This window comes from Wolffia australiana, chromosome 10 (assembly GCF_029677425.1).
Source record: "Wolffia australiana isolate 7733 chromosome 10, ASM2967742v1".
NCBI lineage: Eukaryota > Viridiplantae > Streptophyta > Magnoliopsida > Alismatales > Araceae > Wolffia > Wolffia australiana.
In genome coordinates, this window is record NC_135844.1 from 6,429,130 (window position 1) to 6,442,100 (window position 12,971).

Here is a 12,971-nt window from a genome sequence, read left to right on the forward strand (position 1 = left end):
CCCAATTGGGCCCCCTTTAAGGGGAAGGTCTATTGGGCCTCCCCTTAAAAGGGATTCTTTAGGGGGACAAGAAGCCTGATAACACCTTAAATTCGATCTTTATTTCATGCTATTAGCACAATTGTATGCAGTTAAAGAGCTTAAAATGGGGTTGTTATCATTAATTTACATGAAAATACTGTTTTCAAGTGATTTCTGATTTTTCCCTAATTTTCTGTTAATTCTATGAATTTTAAGGGATTTATTTGAGATTGAAATGATTATTTTTGAATCAAAATGACAAGTTTAATATTTAATTTTTATATTTATCAGTACGGGGATGAATCAGGAATTTTCTAGAATTTTCTAGGATTTTTTAGGATTTTCTAGGATTTTCTAGGATTTTTTTGAGATTTATTTGAAGAAGAAATGCACTTTTTTAAAGAAAAAAGATATATTTAGAAGGAAAAAATGAGTATTAACATTATTTTCGAACTTTGAAGGGCCTTTTTGTAAAGTTTCGTTGCATGATACCCTCAAAACAGCTCTCAGTCGTGGTTGCAGGTGTAAAGATCTGATTTAAAATGTTCTAGGGTTTTATTGCAATTATTTTATATTTTGTTTTAATGTTTTAGAAAAAAACCAGAGGAGAGAGAATGCGCAAGGGGTATTTACACAATTATTTTTGGGCGGCGTCTGGCGGCAAGTTTATCTTTTAAGAAGGATTTATTTCTAAAGCGACCAGGCGATCCTCAATTGCGACTACATGGCAATCTTATCGCCGTCGGATGAGAATCCGACGACGAGTAGTGCTAGCGCCCAGTGGGCGGTAAGGTTATCGCCCGCGCGGCGCATACACAGAGCACGCACGGGCGGTGACGTGGCGAGTTCTGGGTCGTTAAAACGCAGATAAAACACATATTTATGTGCGTATCTAAAAGTATACAAATCGCGAACTTATGACTTTTTCTTTGTTTTTATTTTTGCCAGGGGGGTACATGGCGCAACAGGAATGAAGCTGCCCTTAGAAGTTGAAAATTTTCTGGCCAATGAACGCTCGACACATCATTGTGTGTCTCAAAAGAAAATAATTAAATAAATGATTTAAATCCAATGGCTAAAATTGGTTTAAATTAAATTATTAATAACTTTTGATCCTGAAGTTTGATTGAGATGATTTTTTATGGATTTGCTCGTCTTGATCCCCTCTTTCTATGTATGCTTGGATCATTCAGATCAAGCCTACATTGATAGATAAAAATTAATTACTTAATGGGGGTAAAATGGGGATTTTTGCCATGTAACCTAGGTATAAAAGCTAAATTTTGAGAGGGGGAGCTCATTCTTGATGGTTCTCTATCACAGCTGCAAGACAGAGAGGAGCCCCAGCCTGGATCAACCTGTTTGGTACCTTTCCCTTCATTGTATTTAAACTTTTGGTGCATTTTGAATGAAATTAGTTCAATTTCTTGATTATTCTTCTTGATTCTGGTCTAAACCTCTAAATCACTTGGCTTGAGCAGCATGTACAAGCCCTGATTAGGATTGAGAGGAGAAATTGAGAGATTTAACTGGGTATTTAATTTCTAGAGTATTAATTTTATTTTTTTTATTTATTATCTTAAAGTGTAATTAGTTCTGAATTATCAAACCTACAAAAAAACCAACCAACAAATCAAAATTTTCTTCTTAATCCCTCTAATTTAATTCCTTGATCCTTTCATTTGGATCAATTAATTCAACTTAGAGATCCCTTATTTCTTCTACTCTTCTCATCTCTTCTACCTCCCTCTCTAAATTCTTTGTCCAATTAGGTTGATTTGATCTTCATTGAAGATCAAAATTAATCCTAATTATCGAAAAATCATCGAATTGAACTCCTTACTAGCCTCCCTTGGACGATACCTCTACTCACATTGTGCATCTTAAGTGAGGTTTTATAAATTTTATTGTATAAGCTGAAATTGACGACAAGGGTTTAAAATTGCATAAATTTACCCCTATTTTTGGCTTATCAAAGCCCATTATGGATTTCCTCCCCCTAAAGATGACAATTACACACGATTAAAATAAACACGAACGACGGGGGAGGCCGGTACTCACGCAGGAGGGGCCTCCGACAATCCAAAAATAATGAAAATAAAAAAAGAACACCATGACGTCTCGACACTCTCCAGGACGACACAACTGTTGCTTCAAGCTTGATATTGGAAGTGTTGGTTCTTCACGTCGGCTCTGGCTCCGCGTAAGGGCTGGCGACCAGTTTGGACGTGATTAGCTGGTTGGTCTTCCATCAGTATCTGTGTTGGTCATTACAGTGTTTGATTTTCACAAAGAGAGAGATAAAATGGGACTTAAAAATTAAGGCTAAGCAGTATATATATACATATGGAGTTTCAAACTGAAGAGTCCAAAATTATAAAGATAGGGAGTACAAATCCTCTTAAATCAGAGAGTTGGTAAACTCTTTAATTTCAAACTTTATAAATAGAAATTTCCAATTCATTTCAAATTACTTATGATAGAGTTGATAATTGAAGTTTCTTGATGAGTTTGAATTTGAAACATTATGGCAATATTTTTTCATCTTTGCGAATATGGAATGTCATGGTTTGACCGAAAATCCGTCAGACCAGAACAAATCAAGATCATCAGTTTACTTTTTTAAGTTGGACAGAACTTTCAGGCTGATTTTGGTGCAAGGATCTGACGAAAAAAAAATCATATCTAAATTATATACATTTTATTATGTAAAACATGAATACAATATTTACTCCTGCTTCAAGTCGCATTACTCTTACAGCGGTGCCCAAGAGCCCTCTCAGCCACCACCATTTCCCTAAGTAACCTTTGCCCTACAGGATCTGAAGTTCTGAGGCTCCATGTACCTTTTATTATCATATCATGGACGAGCCATTTTTCAATCATACCATGGCGGAGTCATGAAGTTAAATTTGTGGTAGGTTTCCAATGAAGTAGATTTTCTTTGATGAAAGTCCTCTCCAATTCCTCATTTTTGTCATCTCATGAAATTAAAGACCCTCCCTCTCTGTCTATAGCTTTCTCTATCACTCTCTCCCTCTCTCTAACTCTATCACTCTCACACACCCTCTCTGTAATTATGTCCTCCCCCCTCTCTCCATCTAATTCCATCTCTCTCACTCTCTCCCTCTATTTTAGGCTTATATTTTATTATCAATTATTTTTTAATTAATTTCCTTTACTATCATTTACAATGGTTTTGACTTTTTCACTTGACTTTGAAGTTGACCAGTCAACCTGGCTGGACTGATATTTAGGCATAGGTTTGCATTTTTTGTAAAAAAAATCAGAGATCATCATTCCATATTTGTACCATCATATCATTTAATATATAAGACAAACTACATTCTTTTATAATAATTTAAGATCTATACGATAAAATTTTAATTTGGATAAAAATATGCAAGGGGCAAGCGCATATTGACTTTCACATTTATTGATCAAATAATGTTTGACTGACCTAAGTATTCGACAAATTATATAGTACATGTTTCTGTTTATAATCTATAAATATAAAACATAATATAGATGATGATGGCCATTATAAATTGTTTCATGCGTATGTGCATTAGATAATTCAATCCATATGAAGTTATTTACATTTGATGATATGAAATACATGTGATCTGTCGTCAGACCCATTCTGGGTTGTCTTGGCATAATCCACTTTGAACATTCATAAAAAAACACTGAGTAATGTATCTTCTCTTAATGCGCTAAGCATTTGGCTTCAAGATTCAATTAGTGTAGATTATTATTTAAGAGATGAAGTTTCATGTCCAATAATAATGATATTTAATGAATTACGATCTGTGGCTGAAAAGAATTGGATTGTTATCTAGTATTATAAATATCATAGCATGTGTGTCCATTTTGGTGCAGTTTGAATGTTATACATTCCTTAAACAGTATTTTCAACTAGACTGATGTATAAACAGAAGCAAGACATGTCTAAAAGTCATCGCATGACTTTAATAAGGAAAACAAAATAAAATATAAGAATGAAAAAATAATAATCAAATGCAAAAATATTGCAGTTAATCATTTATAGATTTACATAAAAGAATTACAACAGGGTGTTGTATATCACCAGATTGATTTTGATAAATTTAGATAATGTAATATTTATGCCGTAAGGAAAAGAAAAAACCCATTCAATCATCCGCAGTCATCCCTTCGCCTCAACCAATTTACAAGTTTTGTCGATTTTGGACCTGAAATTTGAATCATAATGTTACAGATGACACATGATCTAATGAGTTATGTATAACTAATAAGAGGCATGAAATAATGTAAATTTATCATTTATCATATTTAGTACAAGAAACACATATTTAAACACAAGTGAATGTCTCTAATTTGATCATACAAACCACACAAACTTGGAATCACAAACACCAGATTATGATATGAAATAAAAATATAAGAAAAATAAATAAAAATAAGATGAAAACTTACAACATCTGACATAAATAAAAATAAAAGATATTAATATAAGCAAAATGGAAAGGAAAAGTCTACCTGACGTGTTGGTTAGTGTACTGCAACTAGTCCATTTTTTTCTGCAAAAATTGTGTTTTTATGAATACAGACGCCTGAGATCTTCAAAATATACCTTCTGCAAACAATCTTGAATTTTCAGATAGTCACTCAAGTAAAAATAAAAAAATTGACATAAAAAAACATCAGAAAAAAACTTACAACATCTGGTGTCTCATTTTGAGTAAATCGTCATTCTTCCACTGCCACTTTCTTATTTTTCGCCGCCCGTCGCCTGAGATCACTCTTAGAGTTAGATCGTAAATGGGGCCATGAAATATAGTTTATAAGTCCATTTTCTCTCTCAAGAACTAACCTTCTTTGGGCCTTTCCCCTCTGAGATACCTACATCCACAAAGTTGACACAACATGAAAAATGAAAAAAAATCCCTAAATTTCCTGTTTTAGAAAATCTACCATCACAGAGTTTGTGTCTGGGGACTTTGGAACACGGACAGAGCCAGAAAGCTTCCTACAACAGCTTGATCGGCCTCGGACTATCTCTTGAAAACGGCTTGAGATGCTGAAATCACAAAATTAAAATTATTGGATTTCAAACTAAGTATGATTTTCCTTTGGGATGACTGTAAGTGTAAGTTAGGCATTTAGAATAAAAAATTAATGTATGGTTGCCGAGGGAAAGAGGGACAGAGAGAGAGATAAAAAGTGACAGTGAGAGATAAATAGTGACAGAGAGACAAAGATTAGAGAGATAAATAGTAACAGAGAGATAGAGAGAGATAAATCGTGACAGAGAGACAAAGATAGAGAGAGATAAATCATGACAGGGAGACATACAGAGAGACGAAGAGAGATAAATAGTGACAGAGAGACATAGACAGCGAGACAAATAGTAGCAGAGACAAAGAGAGAGAGAGAGACATACAAAGAGAGAGAGAGAAAATAGATTGGTAGATAGATAGAGAGATAGAGAAAGAGAGACACAGAGGGATAAAGAGAGAGACATACAAAGAGACAGAGATAGATAGATTGGTAGATAGATAAGAGCGATAGAGAAACAGAGACAGAGAGAGATAAAGAGAGTTGCATACAGAGAGACAGAGAGAGATAAAAAGAGATACATACAGAGAGACAGAGAGATAGAGGATCAGAGAGAGAGAAAGATAAAAAGAGAGACATACAGAGAGATACAGAGAAATAAAGAGATATATACAGAGAGAGATGGACTGTAGATAAATATGCAGAGAGAAACAAAGACAGAAAGATAATGAGAGAGACATACAGGGAAACAGAGAGATATAAAGAAAGAGACATGTATAGAGACAGAGAGAGATAGAGAGAGAGAGACCGAGAGAGAGAGAGAGAGAGAGGACCAAGAGATATAACGAGAGACAGTCAGAGACATGCATAGAAGAGAGAGGACCGAGAGAGATAAAGAGAGACAGTCAGAGACATGCATAGAGAGAGAGGACCAAGAGAGATAAAGAGAGACAGTCAGAGACATGCATAGAGAGAGAGGACCAAGAGAGATAAAGAGAGACAGTCAGAGACATGCATAGAGAGAGAGAACCAAGAGGATAAAGAGAGACAGTCAGAGACATGCATAGAGAGAGGACCAAGAGAGATAAAGAGAGGCAGTCAGAGAAATAAAGAGAGAGATACAGACAGACAGACAGAGAGAGACATACATAGAGACAAAAATATAGGTCGATGAAGATAGAAACAGAGACAGAGAGAGAGTGAGACAAATAGTGACAGAGAGACTTAGACAGAGAGAGATAAAGAGAGAGAGTAAAAGATAAATAGAGAAAGAGAGACAGACAGAGAGAGATATAAAAGGGAGAGACGTACATAGAGACAAAAAGAGATAGATGAGACTATATAGAGAGAATCACAGACAGAGAGATAAAAAGACAGTGAGACATAGAAAGAAAGAGTTTAAGAGAGAGATAAAAAGACAAAGAGACGTAGAAAGAAAGAGTTTAAAAGAGAGAGAGAGACAAAAGGAGGGACAGAGAGACACAGAGACAGAGATACATAGAAAGTGAGATTAAAAGAGAGGGAGACACAGAGACAGAGAAACACAAAGAAAGAGACGTAGAGAGAGAGAGAGAGCTAAAGAAAGACAGAAACAGAAATGTGGAGAGATAAAGAGAGATATAGGGTGTAGAGGCAGAAACACAGAGATGAAGCGAAAGCAACAGAGACATAAAGATTAAAGAGAAGGAGACAAAGAAAGAGGAGAGAGAGATACACAAGAAAAATCAAGTGTGATTTTTCTTGGAACTTCACTAAATTTTAACCCGATTTATAGAAAAAAATCAAAAAAAGAATATATTATATGAGACACCTCAAGCGATGCCTGTTGCAGGTGGCAAAAAAAGCAATGAGACCATAGAGGATTCCTTTTAAAGCATGAAAGACCTGCGGCGAAGAACAAGCACAAGGTCATGGCCCAGAAGATGAAAGAAAGGCGAGAGACGAGAATCAATCATAGACAGACCTTGAGGCATAGAGATCGCCAGAGCGGGACTTCAAAATCCCTCACGGAAGAAACAGGAGATCTGGGTACTATCTGAAATAGAGGGGAAACCACAGATAAAATCGCGCCGAGTGTGCCCCAGATTGAATAACAAAGAGCCAGAAGGATGTTCATGCAGCCAAAGATGAGGCGGGCAGGAAGTATGAGAGCCTCCCATAGGACCCAAATTATTGGGTAGATGACCGAAGTCGCTGAAAATATAATGCCAGGATTAGGAAAACCCCAAAGTCTTATAGACGAGGTTTTTAAGAAAACTGCAACGCTACAGGTGGGGGGAAGTGAGGGAGAGAAATATAGTTGGATAGATTAGAGAGAAAGCGGGATGAAGAGAGAGAAATGTTTAGAAAGAGGGACAGAGAGATGTAGAGAGGGATGAAGAGAGAGGGAAAGAGAGAGATGTCGAGAGATATTTAGAGAGAGGGAAAGAGAGATGTAGAGAGAGGGAAAGAGAGAGATGTCGAGAGATACTTAGAGAGAGGGAAAGAGAGATGTTTAGAGAGAGAGAGAGGGAGGGAAAGAGAGAGAGAAGAGAGAAAAGAAAGGGATAGATAGATAAACAAAGCGAAAGAAGGAGATGGTGGAATATAGGGAGAGACAGACAGATATATAAATATACACATATATATATCGATAGAGAGAGTGATATACAGAGAGAGAGAGAGATAGATAGAGAGAGAGACAGAGATATATATTGAGAGAGACAGAGATGGTCAGAAAGTGATATACACAGAGAGAGACAGAGATATATATTGAGAGAGACAGAGATGGTCAGAAAGTGATATACACAGAGAGAGACAGAGAGACCGACATATATATGGTGAGAGACAGACAGAGAGAAAGAGACAGGGAGAGAAACAGAGAGAGACAGAAATAAAAGACGGGAGAGAGACATACAGAACGAAGTGAGACTCACCGTGCAGTTGAGGAGACAGGGAAAGAGGACAGAGAAGAAGAAAATGTAGAGAGATATAAATCCCACGGAATGGTGTGCAGAGGAAAATTGACCCAAAAAAATACCAAGCGGGAGAGAAAAGAGAGTGGGGCATGAATCACATACCAAGGCTCCATGAGAGAGAAAGGATAAGCCAGAAGGGCCTGAGGAGGAGATTCACTGAGCTCATAACAATGCTGCAAGTTGAACCAAAAGCATCCCAAGTGACAGAACCCAAATACCCTGCTAAGTCGAAACAAAGCACCCGCCACGGCTCAAGGAATTCCACAAGCCCGATCATCGGACCCCATAAAGGCGCAGTCACCACAGAAATCAGAGACTTGGTGGCCCGGCTGGCCACCAGGAACCATTCAACAGTGATTTCAAAGTTATGTAGGAAAATCATAGTTCCAAGGCACTTAATCCTGGATATCATCTCCCAATTCTCTATCCAATTAAACAAGGGGCCACATAATCGAGATGCTGTCGCCTTCAAAACAGGGACATTCTTGTACAAGTCATAGAATCCGATGAGCACAGTAGCAACAGAAACCGCAATGTAAAGTAGCCTTGCCAAGGGACACATCCATGGGCGATAAATATTGCAACAAACAGGATATGATTGAAGAAAAATAACCCATGATGGAAGTCCATACTCCAATAAGGTTAGCAGCCTCCTGTCGAGCATTATTATCTCCTGGAGCGTAAATGGTAGTTCATGATCATTGAATCTGAATAAAATCAATACATCCTTGTAAAGAGATTCCTCGGGGGTAGTTAACGTGCTTTCACCGTCATTGCTGAAGTCTGAAGATGAATTTCTTGAATAAACGGGTGACATAACGCTTTCCTCACCATCAGATTTACATGAATTTGATTTTGTGATTTTTCTTCTCTTGCATACGCCTTCATGAAGAGACTTGTTCTCTCCCAAGTCATCATCACGAACACTACATGTGGGCTCATTCGAATCAAAAAATAAGTCTCCTGTAAGGCAAAGTGTATCTATCAGTTGACATGTCCAAAGTTTGAGCCAACATGATTAAGAAACGAAAAATAAAAAAATAACGACCTGTCTTTGATCCATCATTGAGGAAGTTCCGCAGAAGTGATTTTTCGTAGTTAGTTCCATTAAACCAGGAAGAGAGAGAGGATGAAGCCTTGTGAACACTGTCAAACTCCCATCGCTTCATTATTTTTGCCTCCACCGCCATTGATGTGTCTGTCTGCAGACAATAGACTGAAAGTTTCAAAACTTCAATGAATTAATCGTAAAATAAAAAAAAATAACACAACTTTTCGAAAGAAGAGAGAATACCAGGAGTTCATTCAAATAGTTGATACCCCGAACATCTGCCCAAGACACTTCAAAGATTATAAATCCGTAAAAGGTGTCATGCAAGTCACTACTACGCATAAATATGTCCTTCAGCTTTTTAAAGGGGGGAAAAGCTCTTTGTTGCTTAACCGCTGTGCCAACCAATGAAAATAATCCACGTGGCAAATTTCTGTTGTCAAGATTAGATTTAATCCCGTTTCTGGAGTCAGCCTTTTTCAGAAAAACCTTCTTTTTCCTTTGAACCCTGCGGTTAGCAAAAGGAGAGAGCCTGGACTGCAATCACCAAAAATATTTTCTCAAAAAATTAGAAAAATGATAGGAAAAACAAGGAAAAAGGCGTCTATGAACTACCTTCGTCACCATGAGTTGCCAGAAATGCTCTGGTCGCATGCCCTTATCAGTCAACCATGGTCGACAGTCGACAAAGATCAAGAACTTCTTGCTTATGGGCGGCAAAAATATAGTAAGAAGAGAAAGATATGACTGCATATCCCTGTATATAAAAAGAGAATGTAAGATATTTTTTCAAAATTCAAGCCTAATTCCGTCGGTGGCCTGCTGGTGCTTTTGAACTTGACATTAAAAAATTTTAAAAACGAAAAATGATGGAAAAACAAACACTGAGATGGAAACAAAATAATAGAAAGAAAAAAGATATTTCTTCCAAATTCAACAAAATTGCAGTGATTCTTTAAAGCAAGAACTTATGAAGGATTGAAAGGCAAAACCTAGGAACTATGAAACTACAGACGGATGACTAAGGTCAAGAACAATATTCTATACCAAGAACGAACGGTCAATCCAACAGATTTACACGGTGAGCAGTTTTTAAAACTATTTAAAGAGGATCGAAACTTGATGTCAACACTAACCCAATCTGCAAGCTCGTCAAGGGGAAGAAGAAACGTTTTTCCGCGGTCTCCATTAATGGGTCCCCTCTTATGACAGCCGATGGATTCATACTATGTCAACATGCCTGGAAAATCAGTCACTAAGTAAAAAAGAGGTCCAATTTAATCTTCAAACGTCGATAAAACGAAAGAACACAGACACAGAACGCCAGTCGAAGAAAAAATCACCCACGATGGAAGAACACAGCACTTGATGGCGATCCTGTTTCATCAATTCATATATATTTACATATTTGCGGATGCCTTTCCACAATCAGATAATCATTTAAAGCTGCAGAATCGCATTAAATGTTACGTCAATTTCCGTAGATGGCTGTGGCATGTGGCTCAAACCCTAGTCTCAGAAGCTACAGCTAGGGCATGACAACGAAACATCAATTCACGTCGCCATCTCTTCCTTTCTCTTTCTCCAACTTATTTTATTTTGCCCTTAGCGCCGGAATCGGAGTTCTTTGTTGATTCAATCTAACATAAAATTAAGCCTAACAGATTTCCCCCAGCCGGAATTACTACCAGTATCATTCGCGTAACATCAAAGGATCTAGGGCACGGATTTTCAATGAACTCAAAAAAATGCAACAAAGATGGTTTCTTTATGAAATCTCTACAGAGATATGAGCTGTTCCGATACGGAATTGCGTGGAATTCAGCTGAAAAGGATTCGCCGGAATCAGAATTACCGCTAGTATCATTTGCAGAACATCAAAAAAAGATCAGGCGCACGGATTTCAAGGATTCAAAAAGTGCAACCTAGATTGTAACTTTTTGAAATCTCAAAAGAGATTCGAGCTATTCCGATACGATATTAAGAGGAATTCAGCCTAAAAAGGATTCACCGGAGTCGGATTACTGCCAGAAGCATCGCAGAACGTTAAAGAAGGATTCGGCGCGCGAATTTTCAACGAATTCATAAAATCGGAGTTCTTTGTTGATTCAATCTAACATAAAATTAAGCCTAACAGATTTCCCCCAGCCGGAATTACTACCAGTATCATTCGCGTAACATCAAAGGATCTAGGGCACGGATTTTCAATGAACTCAAAAAAATGCAACAAAGATGGTTTCTTTATGAAATCTCTACAGAGATATGAGCTGTTCCGATACGGAATTGCGTGGAATTCAGCTGAAAAGGATTCGCCGGAATCAGAATTACCGCTAGTATCATTTGCAGAACATCAAAAAAAGATCAGGCGCACGGATTTCAAGGATTCAAAAAGTGCAACCTAGATTGTAACTTTTTGAAATCTCAAAAGAGATTCGAGCTATTCCGATACGATATTAAGAGGAATTCAGCCTAAAAAGGATTCACCGGAGTCGGATTACTGCCAGAAGCATCGCAGAACGTTAAAGAAGGATTCGGCGCGCGAATTTTCAACGAATTCATAAAATCGGAGTTCTTTGTTGATTCAATCTAACATAAAATTAAGCCTAACAGATTTCCCCCAGCCGGAATTACTACCAGTATCATTCGCGTAACATCAAAGGATCTAGGGCACGGATTTTCAATGAACTCAAAAAAATGCAACAAAGATGGTTTCTTTATGAAATCTCTACAGAGATATGAGCTGTTCCGATACGGAATTGCGTGGAATTCAGCTGAAAAGGATTCGCCGGAATCAGAATTACCGCTAGTATCATTTGCAGAACATCAAAAAAAGATCAGGCGCACGGATTTCAAGGATTCAAAAAGTGCAACCTAGATTGTAACTTTTTGAAATCTCAAAAGAGATTCGAGCTATTCCGATACGATATTAAGAGGAATTCAGCCTAAAAAGGATTCACCGGAGTCGGATTACTGCCAGAAGCATCGCAGAACGTTAAAGAAGGATTCGGCGCGCGAATTTTCAACGAATTCATAAAAATGCAACCGAGAGTGTCGCTTTCTGAAATACCTCCAGAAATTTGAGCTGTTCCGACACGGAATTACGAGGAATTCAGCCTAAAAAGTAGTCAACGGAGTCGGAATTACCGCCAGTAGCGTCGCAGAACATGAAAAAAGGATCCAGCGCACGGATTTTCAAGGAATTCGGCAAACAAAAACAACATAAAAAGCTTCTATTGACGCGTCTGCCGATTTCAATCAACGATCAATCATCGACTCATCATCACCTATCCGTCATCATCGATCAACGATCAAGATTTCGAGATGAAGAAATCGGCTCAAGAGCAGCTTCGATTGCCGCGGAGAACGCGGGGAAGGAGACCGTCTGTTCTTCCGTGTTCTAAGAATTATAACTGCCTGGCGTTTTCTGTTTTCCACCTCCACTTTATAAATAATAACAAATTCCCTCCATTTTAATTATTTATTTATTATTCCCACTGTAAAAGTCGGTTGCCACGTACGGGCACGGTGGCGCGCGATATTGATGGATGGCGAGAGAAGATTGGATTTTTACGCTAAATTGTATTTTCCTATGAAGTGTATTAAAATATGTGAGACTAAAAAAATATTTGTCCTATTAGATGAGTTATAATCTAATAGGATAAAACACAAGTAATTGGTCACTAGGATTTTTTTCATCGTAATAACACAAAAACATTATACTTTAGTTAATGCTGATCTAAATTCATCTTGATTCCTAAAAAATGCAAGTTAAGAAATCAAAATAAAGAACCCCATCTATTCTGTTTTGGCAGGGGTGTCATGCTTGCTTTGAGATAATCAATTTGTGATTTGGAGTGCTTAATGATTTTAGTTTAGGTTTTTATGTCATGAAATTATATGTT

At 37.4% G+C, this 12,971-nt stretch overlaps 1 protein-coding gene across 11 annotated transcripts; it reads right to left on the bottom strand.

Annotated features, from left to right (window-relative positions):
- Positions 1-4,017: 4,017 nt before the first annotated feature.
- Positions 4,018-12,490, bottom strand: LOC144708391 (G1/S-specific cyclin-E protein). 11 transcript variants are annotated; one of them, XM_078581679.1, is made up of 14 exons: positions 12,214-12,460; positions 10,417-10,515; positions 10,206-10,309; positions 9,685-9,826; positions 9,313-9,606; positions 9,067-9,220; positions 8,121-8,981; positions 7,025-7,254; positions 6,872-6,945; positions 4,978-5,083; positions 4,877-4,905; positions 4,723-4,795; positions 4,543-4,639; positions 4,018-4,235 (listed from the first exon to the last, which is right to left on the bottom strand). In XM_078581679.1, exons 3-12 carry the CDS (start codon positions 10,292-10,294, stop codon positions 4,753-4,755), a joined length of 2,022 nt encoding a protein of 673 aa, XP_078437805.1. In that variant the 5' UTR covers positions 10,295-10,309; positions 10,417-10,515; positions 12,214-12,460; the 3' UTR covers positions 4,018-4,235; positions 4,543-4,639; positions 4,723-4,752. The 11 variants fall into 11 exon arrangements, with proteins under 11 accessions (XP_078437805.1, XP_078437806.1, XP_078437802.1 ...); XM_078581680.1 differs by having other exon boundaries at positions 10,413-10,515; XM_078581676.1 differs by having other exon boundaries at positions 12,137-12,460.
- Between the last annotated feature and the right edge of the window lie 481 nt (positions 12,491-12,971).